This window comes from Dermacentor albipictus, chromosome 7 (genome assembly GCF_038994185.2).
Source record: "Dermacentor albipictus isolate Rhodes 1998 colony chromosome 7, USDA_Dalb.pri_finalv2, whole genome shotgun sequence".
Lineage (NCBI taxonomy): Eukaryota > Metazoa > Arthropoda > Arachnida > Ixodida > Ixodidae > Dermacentor > Dermacentor albipictus.
Genome location: NC_091827.1, coordinates 67,301,246 through 67,319,708, shown reverse-complemented (window position 1 = coordinate 67,319,708; position 18,463 = coordinate 67,301,246). Strand labels below are relative to the sequence as shown.

The following is an 18,463-nucleotide window of genomic DNA, read 5'->3' as shown; positions in this document are numbered from 1 at the left end:
TTTTGTGTTCTTGCCTCAAATAATATCATGTTTCTTTTTTCTTGTTCTTTCTTTTGTGTGTTTGTTTTTTTTCGCAATACAGATATATTTAAATTGTATTAACCGTCCTGTTTGGACCACATTGGCCTGAAGGATGTAATAAATGAATAAATAAATAAATAAATTATTAACCTTGCACTAACTGACATATATACTCGGTCTTTAGACACGGCTGTGTTGCCGCTGCAAATGAAGAAAGCAAAAGTTATCGTTATGCACCAACGAGGTTGCAAAAACGACCTAAGCAAACACAGACCTGTGTCGCTTTTAGCTCAACTATCCTTATTTACCGTAGTAACGGGTAGCGGCACTCTATCCGGTTGAAAAGTTTTTGGATTGGGTTGAGCTTTGCGCTGAGGCTTCCGCAAATTTTCAGGTTTGGCTGAGGATCAGCTTCGGAGCAACAATGTAATGGTTCGGACCGGTTTGATATGGTTCATGCAGGCGTTCTTAACGATTCGAAATTGCGGAAATGTAAATATGTTAGGAAAAGGTCGCACGACCCCATATGCGCATTTCCTTGAGCGCATGAAAGTTTATTTGCATTCTCATGTGCTGCACTCCCACGATTGAGGCCTGTCTCAGAATTTAATGAAGGGAATCATTAGCAAAAGTGGGGAACTGAAACCGCAAAATGATTAGCAGCAGATCCAACAAGTTGGAATGCATATAAAGCGAAGCTTTCTCTCAGTGACAACGCCCCTGTACACACGCACACACACACACACACATACACACACTCAAACGTGCGCGCACAAGCGCGAGCGAACACACCTTGAATGACGGACGCCTTGAACCCATCGCGGTTTCAGAGGCAGCGTGCGCGAGCGTACGTAGCGATATCGAATGCATTCTAACGGCAAGAAGCGTTTATTTCCGTATTACCCCCAGCCGTGGATGGTCGAAGGCTGCTGGTGCTGCAGGGAACCCAGCGGAGCGCGTGGCGTGCATGCTCCGCATAGATCGGTTGGCTTCTTTGTTCATCAATGGAAAAGCCAGGCTGCATCCACGGTCACGAAAGTTTAAAAATCAATCTCTGACAGTGCGTACATATAGACACAGGAGCGAAGGAACGACGAAGACGCACTGTAAGTGATGTTTACAATGGAATACCAACTAGCTCGTTCCCAAACCCTGCTTGAAAAGAAGTACGGTTGGTGGCAGTGGCTGGTGCCACCAAGAGAAAACAAGGCAAGAATGCAAGTTACTTAAGAAACAGGCCAATGAGCGGGCAAGCAGTTATAATGGAATTCTCCCAGTCATAAGTATGAAAGGTGGTGATACAAACAAGAAATTCACGCTGTTTAAATGGAAGTCTCGTTCGGAGTGCGGTAATAAAAGATTCTTTTGCTGCACCAAATCCTTCCATAAGGTCCCTCCACTGTTAAGGCTGCTGGGTATTGTTAATATTACAATGATAAATGCTACTGCGAACAGCAGATCGAGAACGGCGTTTGCTTAAGATAACGTGCATGCAAAACGGAGGTCTCACGGCTCCAATAGCAGTTCAGAGAGGCTGGGTATTACTTTCGAAATATATGCCTTCGTAAAAGCATTGGTACGAGGTCTGCCGCAATAATTCACTGTAACAGCAAAGACATGGGAAGTGTACATATAGCACAGCCTCTGCAGAGCAAATAGGCTTCCAGGTTGAGATGACTTTCCGAATTTACGCCCTCGTAAACTATTTCAGCGTTTCAGTAATGCAATTAGGTCTGCCCCAAAGATTCACTCAGTAACTCAGCAATGATGTGGGAAGTGTACCTTTGGTGTAGCGCTGCAGTGCAAAAGGGCTTCCAGCGGGACATTACTTTCCGAATTTACGCCTTCGTAGACTATTTTAGCATTGGTACGAGGTCTGCTCCAGAAATTCACTCAGTGACTGAGCAGTGACATGAGAAATGTGCCTATGGTGTTGCTCCTGCGCTTAAAAAACCAGGTGAAGTTCTAGTACTGGCCTGACTGCTGTACATTACAAGGCAGAATTTTATGCGCGCACTTCTCGCACCCACTTTTATTTCCATAGCAATTCTACGAACCCTCCGGGGCGTTTCTGCCATGGGCGTCAACATGAGGTTCCGTATCGAATGCAAAGGTAATAAGATCGTCGCGGAGCGCCGTGTGCTGTATGTGTGAGTGAAAATGTGCGAGGGTGAGCCGTATATCGTTGCTCAATCTCGCGCACGCAAGCGAGGAGAAAGAGGAGGAAACCCACCGTCTTCCGTCGCGCGCTAATCTCCGAGGGGAGGGGACGGAAAGATAGAGCGTTCTACTTCGGGCTGCACGGGCAGCCGCGCTCATCCAACTGGGCCGCTGTGCCTTGGAAGCCATCTGCGACGGGGACAGTCCACCGCGCAACATGTTTTCAAGACTTAGTTCACGTTGGTGTTAGACGTGGAACGAAGGCGAATTCGATCGCTGCTGCGGCCGCGCTTCCTCACGCCTGCGTTTGACAGCGAGTTTCCCCGGTTGTCGAGTGAGATGTGTTCATATTTGCATGTGCACGTGTGAAACAATGCATTTTCATTTAGTTATGCATTCTATATCTACAACATAATACGCGCGATAAACCTAGTATTCTTTCTGCGTATAGCTCTCCACTTATTTGCTATCACAATTGATGCTTTACCTTTCGAGAGAAACTGCTGCTTCGTTTAGTTTCATGTCGAAATGGAGAGCGACGAACAGTCGTCAACTAGCCCCGTGCGAAGATGAAAACATGTCGATAGCGTGGATGTATTCTCTCGTGCAGATTGACCGCCAAATGGCGTTTAGAATTATATCAGATGCCTTTGGTTTGAGAAAGTCATACATTCACCGAATTTTGAGAGAAGTCTTGGAGATGAAAAAAATATTTCAGCCAAGATGGTGCCGAAACAGCTGAAGGAGAGGGTGCAACGAATTTTGTGTAGCATTGAATGGAAAATTTCCAACGAAAACGATAAATTCTTGCAAGGGTTGGTCATCGGGTGTTCCTCGTGGCCTGCCTCCGATGCATCGATGGTTGCGCGGAAAGTAGGCGACGGAGCATATCGATGTAGCTTCTCGACACGTGTGTGTTTCGGAAGCCTCGTGATGACGCGTGGAGGTGTTCTGTGAAGTACCCAGCACTGCCCAGGGTGTCCGATCAAGGAGATCCTGACAGCGCGCTCCATATATATCGCTCGGGATTTCATCAAAGCATTAACAAGATTTCGGTATACGGTATACTCCTGCGGAATCAGATCAGTCTTATGAGGTGAATAGTCTTGTGCCAGGTCCGACGAAGGTGAACGAGCCACGCATACAGTGGGTCTGTGGGGTGAATAGGTATCCCGAGTATGCGATCTGGTTTTTCCTCTCGCTGCTATGGTGCGCCTCATGTGGTGAGTTGCTTCGCCCTGTACTAAGTCTCGGATCCCCAACTACAGGGTCTTCTCTGGAGTTGACCCCATGCCAGATTGCGTGTAGGCAGTGGAATTTTCCGGCAAGTGCCGCCTGCTGGATCTCTTGCTGATCGTTACTCGGTCGTGACGAAGCCCATAACGTTACGTCATGCACGTAAATTGTGAAACCCTGTTCAGAAATGGCCTCTAATCGCTCAGCCAGACCTATCAGAGTTAAAGAGCAGGGGGCGACAACGTGGCGGCTTGTGGCTCTCGACCCCCCTCCCCCCATGTTTAGGTACACCTTCCCGACGTCTCCGTTTACCTGTACGGAAAAACAGTGGTCTTGAAGCAAGGCGTGGTCTAAGTTGAGTGGGTGGTCTCTGTGCTGCCTCGATTTAGTCCTCGTGCGTCACATTTCGAAATCTTTTGGAAGGTTAACAACCACAAGGATGCTCGGTGGGGGTTTACTCGACCGAGCTCCTTTCGACACAGTACGCCTTGCTTCATAAGCAGTATGCTTGGTTGAGCGCCAAGGTTTAGTCGAAACCCTATCTGTGCTAGATTGAATTTACCCTCTGTTTCTAGAAAGTGCTATATGCGTGTCAGGGCCATGGGCTGCCAGCTCGCAAGCAGTAACTGAGCGATACGGGCAGCATGTTCGATAGTATATCTGGCTGTTCGATTTCTGTATTGGTGTAACTATCGAATGCTTCCATCGTGCTTGAATTTCACCATTGACGCACACTGCGTGAATCTCACCCAGAAGCTGCTGCTTTCCGTATTCTTCAAGATTCCACGGAGGCGCCCACATCTGGGCGTCATGGCCGGAAGCGCTACACGCATTGTTGGAAGAAAGTGCCTGTTCAAACTCGAAAGTGAGAATCGGGCCTGGAGGCCATCGTCGGTCACTGCCGGCGTTTCCCGGTAATTCTCGGCATTCAGCTGCCTGAACGGTTGGGAAAAGAACACATCTTCGCGACATTATCTTGGAGCTGGCTGAGTGACTGGCCACTTTCAAGAAAGACAATTGAAATAGCACTATTTGTTGTACGCTGACTTGTTGTCACCTCGAACGTGTACTACCCCTTCCGGAGGCGAGTTATTTCGTTAAATGAAGAGCAATACTGACTCCAACATTCCGGATACATGCACTTGACGTATGTCCGGGTGGTGTTAGTGCAACGTCGAAGTCACACATGGTCGCGATGTCTTCGGCTATTTTATGCGTAAGTCAAATGTGCTTGTTTGCGCGCTTCCCAAAGTTTAACACGTGTTTTTGCGGTGCCGGAGCATCAGGTCTTACCTCCGTCTCAGGAGTGGTCATGCGGAAGATGCGCTATGCCCCTTCTCGTAGGGATGGAGTCTTGGTTTTCTCCGCAAATTCCCGTCTGTAGGCATCCCATCTGATCGTTCGCGCAGTACCCCCGGCCACACGTTTTCGTCCCATGTCTAAAGTAATTAACAAAATACAGTGGTCGCCACCCCAGAGGTCAGGATCGCATCGCCAGTCCTTCACCCAGGCTGGTGAGGACAACGTCAGATCTGGGGTCGCGTTACGTTGTCCACTACGCAGCGCCACGGGGCTGGGGTAGTGGGTGTCATTTGCGAGCTCCACTAAGTCAGTTGTCTACATAGCTTCTGTGAGTGCGGTTACACAGGGCTTGTGTTAATCATAGCCCCACTGCGGATGCTTGGCGTTGAAATCGCCACCAATCAGAAGTCGTCATTTGTGCAGCATTTGTGCAAAACGCGAATACATGTGAACGAGCCGACTCAGAGGGAGCTAGCTTTCGGGTCCATGTATACAGTGTCCGAATTACCACGTCTAACGCGCATTTTTTGAGCTTTCTGAGTGTTTGATCTGGATAAATTAGTTGTTGACGATGACGGGGCGCTACACCTCTAAAACATCTGCTGAGGTTGTGTTTCTCCTAGATTACATGCCTTATTTCGACGTACATATATACTTGAGTGCAGTGTCGCATGGGCCCTGTAAGACTTCATCTTTCTGCAACAATGGTAGCGGTGTCTGCTTCAACGGCGTGAAACAGCCATGGCATGGAGTATATGGCATTCTGCCAAAAAAAGTTCCAATACCGAGGGCTCTCAAGTCCGCGTTTAATTCAGCTACCGTCTTCTCCTCAGTTCCCAAGCGGCCATTGTATGAATGGCCGCTTCATAAGCGGCCAATTCCCAATCGGTCAGTTCCCATGGGGCCATTCCCTATGAATTACCCCATGGTGGGACCATTCATAGGGAATCCGGGAATGCTTACTGCTGGTGGCGATCCAATTGGAGCTAACGAGACCGGCACACGCTCCGTGCTTGTTGCGTTCGTGACCTGGGCTGCCCGTACGGCACTGCGGTTTCCATGCGCTCGAAGCGACTCTCGCTCGACGGTTCAGTAACAGCTTGATCCTGAACAGCGGGGATCCCGCGTTGACGTCCACCAGTCTGGAGAAATATTGTTTCAATAGGTGGACCTATGTCAATTCAGAACCACTACAGAGGGAATCTTCAGGCAGGTCAGGATACGAAGAGTTTCCACCAGTCATCTTTTCTGAGAAGAGCCCTAGCGAGGCCAGCGCAACAGAGGCAGACTCAATCAAGTGGCACAACATCTCCTTCAGAACACGGAACCAGCTAGACAATCGCCTTGACAGCGCACGAATTCGTCGGCTATACCAACGAATCTACGGCCAGGTCGCGCCCTCCGGTAATTCGAGGCCATCACCCCCAGCCTCAGCAGACGCCGTGCGAGAGACGAGACTTGCCTATGCTAGCGGATACCATTCTGCCGCGAACAACGGAATTGTCTTTAAAGCACCCAGTAAGTGAAGTGGAAGGTAGACGCAATGCACACATATAAACAAGACATAATAAACAGATATATATAACAGATACGGACTCGAGCGGTTCGTAGAAAGAGAGTAAACGCAAAGCTACGAAAAGGTTAAGCACATCGGGTTCCGCATCAGTGAGCGGAACCCTTCTCTAGGCGAGTAACATGGAGACGCTTTTCGCTTGCATCATGACGAAGGTGTATTTCCGCTGTCTGCATGTTGCAGGGTTCCAGGCCTTCGACAGAGAGAGGTGTTCCTCTCCGCGCGAGCCCCGGGCATCAGCGTGTTTTCTTTTTTTGCAAGAGTATAATTTGTGGACATGGCTTGAGGTAGCGAACTTCATGGTCCGTTTTGCCGTCATTGATTTCTTCACATTGAAAATCACGTCTCACCCCGGCTTTCCCCCTCTCCCGTCCCTCTCTCTATCTTATCTTTCTATTCCCTCGTTCCCGCCTCCCAGACTAGGGTAGCCAACCAGTCGCATTTCTTGTTAATCTCCCTGTCTTCTCTCTCTATTTCCTATTCCTCCTCCTCGGCGTGGGAGCGGTGTTGATCCTTAGACCCTCACTTATGAAATAGAGCACATTGTACACCTTGAATGGACGGGCGCATGTCACCAGTCGATTTTTCACTAAACACGAGACGGGTCAGAGCACTAGTGGTATATGCACCCTTATGTCAGTACAGTGCCACGGAATTTTATAATCCCTGGACACCTGTATGTTGGAGACTTACCCAGCGTTCACAGTCGGACTCTTCCTTAAACGAAGGGCGCGACACTCCCAGACCCGAACCCTCCCGTCGAGGAACACGGGCGTTACGTCGCCTCGCTCAGCAGTTTCGTGTTGCCGATGGGTGGACACAGCTGAATGATGACGCATTGAGGCCAACATTAGAAAGATGCTGGTCAGCAAATAGACTGGATAAACTCCCTTTTCGCGCAGAATTAAGTTGTCGCTTTGAAAGTGGTAAATCCCGCACTAAGGCGAGGTATACTGCCCGCATCTCTGACCATCGTACTTCGATGATGACAATATTAGTTTATTGGTGCAAGTGCCAGAAGTGGCCAAAGAACGCCAACCATCGTACTTTGTCCCTACGCGTTGGTCTCGGCGAAACAGCATCGAGAAGCGATTTATGGCGAATGAACGTCAGTCTTCTCAAAGATTCCGAAAGCGTCACAGAAATATGGGCGCTGGATTAGAATCTTTGTGCCAGGCCGACATGGAGCACTACTTCTGTTAGGACGATTATAAGGCTGCGTGGTACACGTAGGGAGTATACTCTCGTAGGGAGTATCTCTATCTGATCTAGCACATCTAGTCCTCTACTCCTCAAGTCCTCTAGTCCTCTAGACATCTAGTCCTTCAGTACATGCGAACGGGTCGGTGGAGCCGAAAAGCTCTACTCGAATGCCATATGTCATGCTTCCTTATGGTACTCACTGTGCCCTATCGTCAGACATAAGCGCAGTCTTTACACAGCTCGTCATCGAGGTGTTCACTGCCGACGAAGGCGGTTGAGCCAGGAATTATTACTAGGAACGACTGAGGGAATTTTCTCGAAACCTGCCCACGTATCAGATAACGTCCTACAACAGCAATGAGAGCCATCGACACTCGAAGAACTGGATGTAGTGATTAAAGACATGAATACCTCTTCTGCGCCCGGCCCAAATTCCATCGGCGACCAGTCTGCGTGCCCTTTTTGGATACTGTCGGAGGAACTATTTCGTCTAGTATTAATAAGCTCAATATAGATGGCGCTCGGCCAGATTACTTCCGCGATAGGCGTATTGTCCTGTTTCCAGAGGCAGGCGGCCAGACCTGAGACCCAATTTCCTGGCGGCCGATTACACTGCTAAATGTGAATTACAAGAAACTCTGGTCAGTGCCAGCAAAAAAAGAAAACTGAAACATAAAGGGTGCCCTTCTACACATAACCGGCAAGGGGCAAATCTGTAGCGTGCCAAGGCGATCAATAATTCATATTTAGCATTGAAGAAGAATCGCTTTACCTTCGCTTCAAGGACACTCATTTCAGACTGTTTCCTATTGCTCGACCAAGCGAAGGCTTTTGATCGTATCGTTACATGTTTAGCTTCATTAGTAAAGGAAAAATGAGACATTCACCCAATCGCAGCAATTGCTACGATAGAAACTCATATAGGTTCCAAGAAAGAAAAGCCTGGCAGCTTGAGATGAATTCGTCCCGCTCCGGGACTCGAGGCCGCGACCACCGACTTTACGGGGCAGCCGCTGTGCCATTTAGCTAACCAGGCGGCTAGATGATGGCAGGGCGAAGTCAAATATATATTCATAACTAGACGCAAAAGCAATTGTTCGGCGTAATAGTTCTGCGGAAACCCACAAGTTGGGGGGAAGTAATTAATAAAGGGAATATGAGACCTCCACCAAATATTAGCAATTGCTACAGTGCAAGCCCATACTGGTTCCTCGAGAAGAAAGCCTCGCAGTTGAAGGAAAATTTGTCCTGGTCCAGGACTCGAACCCGGGACCACCGCCTTTCCGGCGCAGCCGCGCGGCCGCACACATCCGTAACGACGGACGCCTGGAACGCATCGTGGTTTCAGAGGAAGCATGCGCTTGCTCACGTAGTGAATTTCGAGTGCGTTTTATCCGCAAGAAGCGTTCACTTCCTCATTACCCTGGGGCCGCGGATGGTCGAAGGCTGCTGGTGCTGCAGAAAACCCAGCGGGGCACGGGGCGTGCGTGCTTTGTACATATCGGTTGGCCTGTTTATTCATCAACGAAAAGGCCAGGCCTCATACATGGTCATGACACCAGCCTATATTGTCTAGGAAAAGCGTCGTTTTTAAAAATAAAAGAAAGAGGGTAACGTCGGTGGCAGAAGCTGGTCCCACTAACAAAAGAAAAGGCATGAAAACAAGGTACTAAAGAAACAAACAAATGAGTGAGCAAGCAATTACAATAGGAGTCTTCCTTGTCATAAGTACGAAAGGTCCAAATTTAAACAAAACATTCGAGCTGTCTTAAATAAAAGTCTCTTTCAGAGTCCTTGAATAAAAGACTGTTAAGCTGCACCAAATTCTTTCAGAAGGTTCCTGCGCTATTAAAACTGTGACGCTTTCATAAAGTTACATTGAAGAATGCCACTGAGAAACCCAGTTTGAAAGCGGGGTTTGCCTAAGGTTACATGCACGCAAAACAATCGGGCCTTGGCTCCAATGCTAGTACGAACCTCGAGGCTTCGTCTATTTATTTATTACACATACTTTCAAGTCCCTGAGGCACTGGAGAAAGGAGTGGTACATAACAAAGGAATGTAATATGCACACAGTGGTATGCAGACACCGTTAAGCGAAAGCGTGGTAGACTGCTCTTTTGAAGGAAGGTATATCTGTGATCTGAATGATGGAAGCAGGAAGGTGGTTCCGGTCGACACTTGTGCGGGGTAAAAAAAATCTTGATACTTGTTCGTTCGAGAGGAGGAGACGGCAACCTTATATCTGGGGTCAGAACGGGATGAAACATTGAAAGATGGGATGATAAGTTGATAAGTTGATAAGCACGTGGTGAGACTGAAAACCCTTGTGGAATGGGCAAAGACTACACTATTTCTAGTCACGTTTGACATATTTAACAACGTGCATACTGATACAAAACTGACACTTCTCCCACTTTTCAACACTACTTGGGCTGCTGGATGCCTTCCAATCAAATGTTCGAGAGCTATTGTTACTCAACTTTTGAAGCAGGGTTAAGACCCGCATTTGGCGGCAAGACTTTGCCCGATAGCTCATTCTTATGGAAAATGTTCAGCCGTTTTTGGCAATCCGTCTGGGACGAAGGTACCGTGAATAAGCTCAATTTAATCAAGCCACGTGTAGATAATTGGCCATCCATAGCAAAAGCGCGACGAACACATGTCCTATTTTGTTGATTGAGCATAGGGCACACATATGGGACACTGGCGATGAACCTCCCATTTGTGGTAGATGTATCGCACGGCTGAACGTACTCCATGTCTTTCTGCAGTGGCGGGAGGCAGAAGATGAGCGAAGAAAGCACTTTCCTGCAGCTTATCAACTGCATACTCCCGTCACCCAACAATGTTACTTGATGCGGAACCATCTTTCATTGCCAAAGCGGCTTTAAATTTTTAAATGAAGTTGTGTGGCAGGTAATTAGCCCACTAGATTCGTAGCGCATCCTCCCACAAGAGGCTTCTGCGGTGATAGCTGAGATAGATGAGATTGGTGGAGTGCGCGCCTCCAGGTGCTTGCACCCTGACGAGACAGCAGTGCTATTGACATTGATTCTTTTCGGTATTTCAACTCTCGTCTCAGTCGTACACTTCACCAGACATTGTCAATGTTTTAACACGTATATACTTTACCCACTTCACAGCAACAAGAATACTTTGGCTTCTATATAGCAAAGCTACTTATATAGATGTACCGTTGGCATTACGAAACCATCGACTACATTAGACCATAGATTGGCGCTCTTCCGCCATTATTGTCCCTTGCGCCATAGAACCGTTCATATCATCATTAGGAAATACAGAAATGTCGATATTTTAGAAAAAGCTTTCGCAACCCCACTCGAGCATTTATTGGAGAGCAAGAAAGTTTATATGTATCCTTACGAGACGCGCTTCGTCGAGTGAGGCCTGTCTGAGAAGTTCATGAAGTTAGTCATCAGCAAAGTGGGAAAATTAGTCCGCAAAAACGAAGCGCAACAGATACGAGTTGGAATTCATATACAGCGAAGCTATGTTTAGTGCACATGGGCACACACACACACACGCACACACGGGCGCACACACGCGCGGGGGAACACACCTCAAATGACGAACGCCTCGAACGCATCATGCTCTAAGAGGCAGCACACGCGCCAGTACGTGGCGAAATTCGAATCCATTCTACGAGCAAGAAGCGTCCACTTCGTCAATGCAAAGCAGCCGCCGATGCGCAGTGGCTGCTGGTGCTGCGAGGAAGCTATCCGAGGGCGCAGCGTGCTCGCTCCGTTGTAATTGGTTGGCCTTTTCATCAAGTATAAAGCCAGGCTAAGCCATGGTCACGAAACCTCCTGAGCTTCGCAAAGAAAAGGTTCGCTTTTAAAAAAGTATGCTTGCTGATAGCAGCCAGTGGCAGCAACAGAAGGAAAGGCAAGAAAACAAGGTAACGAACAAAAGCACAAATGAGCGAGCAGGCAATTAGGAGTATTCCTGTCATAAAAAGTAATAATTAAAATAAGAAATCCAAACTTTTCGAAAAAACAGAAAGGGACTTTCAGAGTTATTAAATAAAAAAAATTGTTTTGCCGTACGAAATCATTTCAGACATTTTCTCCATTGGCAAGGCTGTTACGCACGCTTAAAACTACTTTGGAATATGTGACTGACAAAGCCAGTGCGAGGGCGGGGTTTTCTGAAAATAAGATGCACGCAAAGAAGGAGTGATTTGGCTCCAATTGCACCGGAGTGCCGGTGCTACCCTGATTATGATGTTTTCCGAAGGTACGCCGTCGTAAACTATTTCAGTACCTAAGTGTACGTATGAGGTCTGGCCAGAAAAACTACGCAGTGAATCAATAATGAAATATGAGTAACTGTAGGTATGGTGCAGCTCTACGCTCGAAAAACACGGTACGTTAATCTCTTGTACCGGCCGGGCTGCTGTACATTAGAAGGCACAATTTTATGTCCGCACGTTGTGCAACCACTTTTATCGCCGTAGAAACTATATGGACACCCCAGACGCATTTCTGCCGTCCGCCTCACCGTGAGGTTCGGTATAAAATTCAAGTGCAATAATATCGTCGCCGCGCGCCGTGTACTGTACGTGCGAGTGACACCCTCAGAGGTTGAGAAGCCCATTGCGGCTCAATCTTGCGGTCACAACCGTGGAGACCGGGGAAGAAGCGCGCCGTCTTCCGTCGCACGCGAAGTTCTTGAAGGATGGTGCGTTTTAATCCGGGGGCCCGGGCGGTCGTGCCCGCCCACCCAGGCCGCTTGTCTTGAAATCCATCTGCGACGTGGCAGAGACTGTCACGCACTGTGTTTTCAGTTTACTTCTTGTTGATGCGAGACGCAGCACGAGAAATAATTCGCTCGTTGCTGCTGCCGTGCTTCCTCACTCCAGCGTTTGACAGCTAGTTTCCGCGGTCATCGAGTGAGATGTGTTCATATTTGCGTGTGCGTGCGTGGTACCATGCACATTAAATTACTTAGACGTATTGTGTTGACAAGATTATACGGCCGATAAAACTACTGTCGTTACTTCGTATAGCTCTCCACTAATTGGGCATTGTAATCAATGTATAGCCTTTCGGCAACAATGCTCCCTTTGTATTTTCACGTCGAAATGCGCATCCGAGTTGCGAGGAGGGTTAGTGGTGGCCGTCTTGCGTGAACTCTAGCATAACAGAGTGATGGGTAGGGAAGTAAGGGGTTGAGCGTGCTGTCACTCGATAGAGAGAATGCGACTGTGAAGAGTAAGCTGCATTATTCCCTGCAGCCATTTATGTAGCACGACTGAGCACCTGCGAGAAAAGGACGGGGGCTTAAAGAAGAGAGAAAAGAGAGAAGAGAGAGGAGATCGCAGCATCCAGTACCGTTAGGTATCGCTGTCAGCAGTGGCGAAACGGCGCATTTACCATTTACACTACATCCCCGTGTCCGCCAGTAACGTAAGAATGTTTATGATGGCGGAGCCATTGTGTCGGCATGGATAGCGATCGGAGTCCATGCCGTCGGAATGAGAGGTTGAGAGAAGCCCTCTCTTTGGAGAAGGCGGGGAAGGCACAAAGTAGATGGTCGATTGTTTCGTCCTCGCTGCTCGCTGAGAAGGCCGCGGATGGCCCGGTCTTTGCTTTACCTTCGGCCAAACGGCTAGGAGCACCCGATCCGAAGACGCTGCGGGAGAGACGGCTCCTGCCTTGTGAGGCCTCCATAAGGAAATAAACGGGGGGGTTAGCGCTTTGGATTGCCATTAGGTGCTGCTGCACCTTGTGCCTTGTATAGTTGAAGGCTGTTACAGCGGGGCTGACTGGTACAGTGGCGCGGTACGCCACGGCGCCAGCCTCCTTGTTGCCCTTGACGCCGACGTGAGAGGGTAGCCACTGTAGCGACACCTTGAAGCCACCCGAAGCAAGGACGCGAAGGTTTTCCGCCATCAGGGCAACGCCAGGGCGTTGAACCACCTTTGCCGGCTGCCAGTACTCAAGTCGGTAACACTGCGTCATACTATCTGATGCCTTGGGTGATAACGGATAGCGGACTGCGATATTACCTGAACGGATTGCGGACCACGCCCCTCTCTTTCTTCCGTTACTGGCACTTTGGCAGTGGCGGCTTGCATGGTCGGAGACGAATGTTGACGCATCTGTACTTTTCACACGTTCATACGTTGATTATATTGATATACATTCAAAGCCCCGCCGCGGCTGCCAATGGTGTCCCCTTATGTAGAAAAGTGCTTCTTTTTTTTTGTTCCGTGAGGAATATGGAGGAGCCAGCCGGTATATGCTGCTCTCGGGCTCACCACGCAACCTTCTGCCGTGACCATTCCTGGAGCATCCGGTTGGTCCTTAGTGTCCGCTCTATTCATTAAGTGATACCTGTAGATTGTGAGCCTAACTGTCACATCTTTTGCACTGTTCTGTCTGCTCTCACAGGAAAATGGCTAAAGATGGCAGGTCGTGTCATACATGCTTTAAGCAACTGGGTCCACAGAGTCGCGGAATCAGTGTGCAATTATTCAATGTGTGAAAAAATATACCATTTTGGCAAATGATCTAGATTGACCGACTAGAGACTGCTGCTCATAGTAAATGTGAAGCATCATTTGAAGTCTTGGCTGCATCCGGCGTGCTGCTCTTTACGTCTTAGAGGCGGTAGTAGCAACAAAGACATCGATATTCATTGAGTGCTGGCAGGAATACTAACCAAACAGGAAAAGCTTCAGAACCTGCCGATTAATGTTGACAGCATTGAAGAATGGGCGCGCGACAAGGGGCATAGGTATGCATGGCATCGTAACGGAATGGTGTACTTCTGTTGAACGGGCGGGGCCCAAGCGCATGCCTTCCATTGTGCTTAGGACTTGGAGACGCTGGCATTTTAGAGCTGTCTAAGTCGTAAGCGGATATGCTAATAAGACTACCACTTATCAATGTCCTCAAGACTTCAATAAGCTAGTTTAAAATAAAATTTCATTCCTCTCTCTGGTACATCTAAATATTCAGTCCGCCTGTGCTAAGCAAGAAGTATTTCAAGCGCTTGTGGAGGAATTCAGCTTTTCGTTTACAAATATTATGCTAACTGAAACGTGGTTATATGGAAATGATTCTTTTTCCCTAGATAACTATGTGCTATTTACGTTCAACCGCAGTGTCAGACGAGGTCGTGGAGTTTGTCTACTGGTTAAAAGCGAGGTGAGTGTGGAATGGGTTGATAATTTTAGTGTAATTACACCTGATTGTGAATTGTCTGTAAATTATGGGAAAATAGTTTGTTGTCCTTTACCGTCTACGCCTGCGCTGTAATGAAGAGTTTTCTTTTTATTTCATAGAAAATTTGCTTCAATATGCTAACGAATGTAACTATGTTGTGTTCATCACAGGTGATCTTAATGTTGGTAGGACGAAATTCGAGCAGAGCAATAAGGCTGCTTGCTTTTCTTGAATCATATTGTCTTTTGGCTGTAGTAACATTGGCAAGCCGCATAACACAATGGCGAAAACACTAATATATTTAGTTTTTACTAGTAGATCAACGAGTGTGATATCTGCAGGTGTTATCAATAGGTTACTAAGTGGCCACCTTCCTGTCTATCTTATATCCCACGGTACTGTCAACCCTCCAGCTAACCAATGTAAACATGTAACAGAACTTACTAACGCAACAACATTGAAGAATTTTATAAATGCAACAAGGAGACATAGCTGGATTCACTTTGCAGTTATGAGTCAACACATGAAGTTTTTAACTCCTTCCTGCAGGAATTTTTTTCCTTATACAGATATGCCTTTCCATAGAAAATTGTACAAAAACCGAAGCAAAGTTTCAAACGTTGGATTAGCAAACAGCTCACCAGATTTATTACTAAGAAAAATAGGATGTACCAAACTTTCTTACAAAGTTGATATTCAGATGATTTCACAAAGTTCGTCTTTTCCTAATAGTTTAAGTGCTACATTGTGATGAGCTAGGGACAGTTATCACAGGAGCATATTTATTGGTGTCACCAAGCGAAAGATACTCTGGAGTGAGTTAAGCTCACTATTGGGGTGCTCTTACTCTGGTTCCCCTGATAATGCATATCCCGAATGCAGTATTTTTAGTGGTGTTGAACTAGTCGGCAAATTTAATGACTATTTCGTAGCGTTGGTGGTTAGCGCGTATGAGTCGGGCGCACTTGATAGTATAAGTAACCACCTTATTACCGTGTATTACCTTCATGTAGTAATCCAGAAGTGCTGTCAATTTTCAAACAAATGCAAGTGAGCAATAGTGAACACCCATTCGGTCCTAAATAAAACATTTTACCTATGTGACACATGAAGTAACAGATCAAATAATAGAATAAAAGAATAAATATGGTATAGGTAAAACTTGTTGCATATGCTATTTTAGAGATAACAACAGAGCTGATGATGCTTCTGTGATTCCGCTTATGGAAAATGGCCTGAGTGACTTTGCTTAAAGGAGTGATAACGTATCTCTGCTGTGGAAAAAGTTTTCTTATATGTGCATATACTGTTTCAATAGGTTTGTGCCAAACAAGCTACATAAAGTGCACAAACCTACACCTTGGATAATGCGTCAGATTGTTCATTTAAAACAGAAACTAAAACGGGCCGAAAGGTCTACTCCCAATTTTATTATCCTTAATGATATCAAAAACACTCTCGCACGTGCAGTGCACGAGTCTAAGGACGTCTTTTCCACAACAACTGTACTAACATTACGAAAAATGAACCACGAAAATTTTGGAACTATTGTAGCGATGCTGACAGGCACGTGATGCCGGTTTTTGTTGGTGGTAACTTTGTTACAGACCGACACGTTATCGCTGATTATTTTAATACTGGAGTGTTTTCTAAAGCTAGTACACGCGGGAATCTGCGTCATGGGGCATTTTTAGCATCGCAGGTTGATTTGTTTTCTTTACATTGTGCAGTCGCAATCCTGTTAAGTCTGAAAACAGAATCGACTTGTGGTCCTGATTGTTTGCCCAATATTTTTCTTCATCGTTATTCCGAAACTATCGCTAAATTTCTTGTGATTTTGTTTCGACGTTCACTATTAACTGCGAGGCTACCCGATGAATGGAAGACGGCTCAAGTTACACCCGTCTACAAACAATGTGACCGTTTGTTCTTAAGAAACTATCGCCCAATATCCTTAACATGTTCCTATTGTAAATTATTGCAACACTTAGCAAAACACGTAATTCCATCCCTTGAGGAAAACTCAATACTAACAAGTTTTCAACACGGATAAAAAAGATATTTTTCTACTGCGACACAATTGATCATGGTAGTTTATGAATTCGGAGCATGCATAGATAATGATCGACAGCAACATTCTTAGATTTGAGCAAAGCGTTTGATAGAGATATTCATAAGAAACTGCTCAATGAACTCATAAATATTAACCTTGCCGACATTTTGGTCTCTGCGGTTTCTGATTCCATGTGTAACCGAATGCAGTTTGTTTCATTTGATGGTAGTTATTGCTGAAGTCTTCCAGTAAGATCAGGTATACCTAAAGGAAGTGTTCTGGCACCCTTGCTGCTTCTTTCGCACATAAATTATATTGTCTCTGTAGTTACTCCTCAAACTCAAATTAGGTGTTTTGCGGATGATGTTTTATTTCGTGAAATCAGAGGTGTACACGAGCAGGTTGAGTTCAATTCTAATCCTGCTAATGTAACGTTTGACTGTTATCACCGATAAAACTGTTTATCTTTGCGGAACGCTTAAGGAAATTCCTCCTAAATATATTTAGAACCTAACATATCTGAGTTTGAAACATATTACCTGTTACAAATACCTAGGAGTGACGATCACTAATGACACCTCTTAGAATGTGCACATTGATAAACATGTTAACATGTCATCATGATAACATGACAATTTATAAGGGATTCAGCGTAAAGCTGTCAGGTTTGTCTATACTAAATTTAAGTACACTGATTCTCCTTCTAAACTAACGAAAGCTAACGACATTGAACTACTCGAATCGAGAAGGAAAATAAAGTTGTCTTAATTTTATAAAGCTTACTTCCCAACGTTAAAATGCCTATTGATGAGACACAGTTTCTTTTCCCATTATCTACAAGACCTACGCGACATTATCTAACAAACTTTCTAACCCCATACGTTGCAAGAACAAACATTCATAGGTTTTCCTTTTTTTCCCGCGTTCTGTGTCCGACTGCAATAGATTAACAACACAACCTTATGATGCACTGTGTGAATCGGCGATCATGTTTTTTTATGTTCTTTCCTCAGATGCTGTCATGTTTTTTTATCGTAATACAGATATATAGTCCTTTATCCTTGGGCCATATTGGTCTGCAATATGTAATCAATAAATAGAAATAAATAAATAAATAAATAAATAAATAAATAAATAAATAAATAGTTTAGCCTTGTACTAACTTACATGTACAATCTGCCTTTAAACGTGGCTGTGTTTCCGCTTGAAATGAAGGAAGCAAAAGTTATTGTTATGCACAAAGGAGGTTCCAAAAACGACCTAAGCAAACACAGACCGTTTTTAGCTCAACTGTCGTTATTTACCGCACTGCATCCGGCCGGAATGTTTTCGGGTTCAGTTGAGCTTCGCGTTGAGGCTTACGCATATTTTCAGTGTTGGCTGCCGTTCAGTTCCGGAGCAACAATATGATGGTTGGGACCGGTTTGATATGGTTTATATAGGCATTCCTAACGGTTCGCAATTGCGGTAATACAACTGTTTTAGAAAAAGGTCTCACATCCCCCCTCGCAGTTAAGTGCATTCTTATCTGCATAATATAATATGCATAATTATGTGACGTCCTCCCATGAGTGAGGCCTGTCTCAGAAGTTAATGAAGGGCGTCATCAGCAAAACTGGGGAAATGAAGCCGCAAAATGCATAGCAGCAGACCCAACGAGTTGCAATGCAGATAAATAGAAGCTTTCTCGCAGTGACCACGCCGCGTACACACACACAC

The 18,463-nt window shown here is 46.1% G+C and overlaps 1 protein-coding gene across 2 annotated transcripts in view; it reads left to right on the top strand.

The window, feature by feature from the left end:
- Positions 1-18,463, top strand: part of LOC139048005 (uncharacterized) — a 353,724-nt gene that overhangs the window by 64,681 nt on the left and 270,580 nt on the right. For both annotated transcript variants that reach the window (XM_070522327.1, XM_070522326.1), the window contains one exon: positions 14,631-14,673. In XM_070522327.1, coding sequence (XP_070378428.1) covers positions 14,631-14,673 — 43 coding nt within the window. The remainder of the gene's footprint in view (positions 1-14,630; positions 14,674-18,463) is intronic.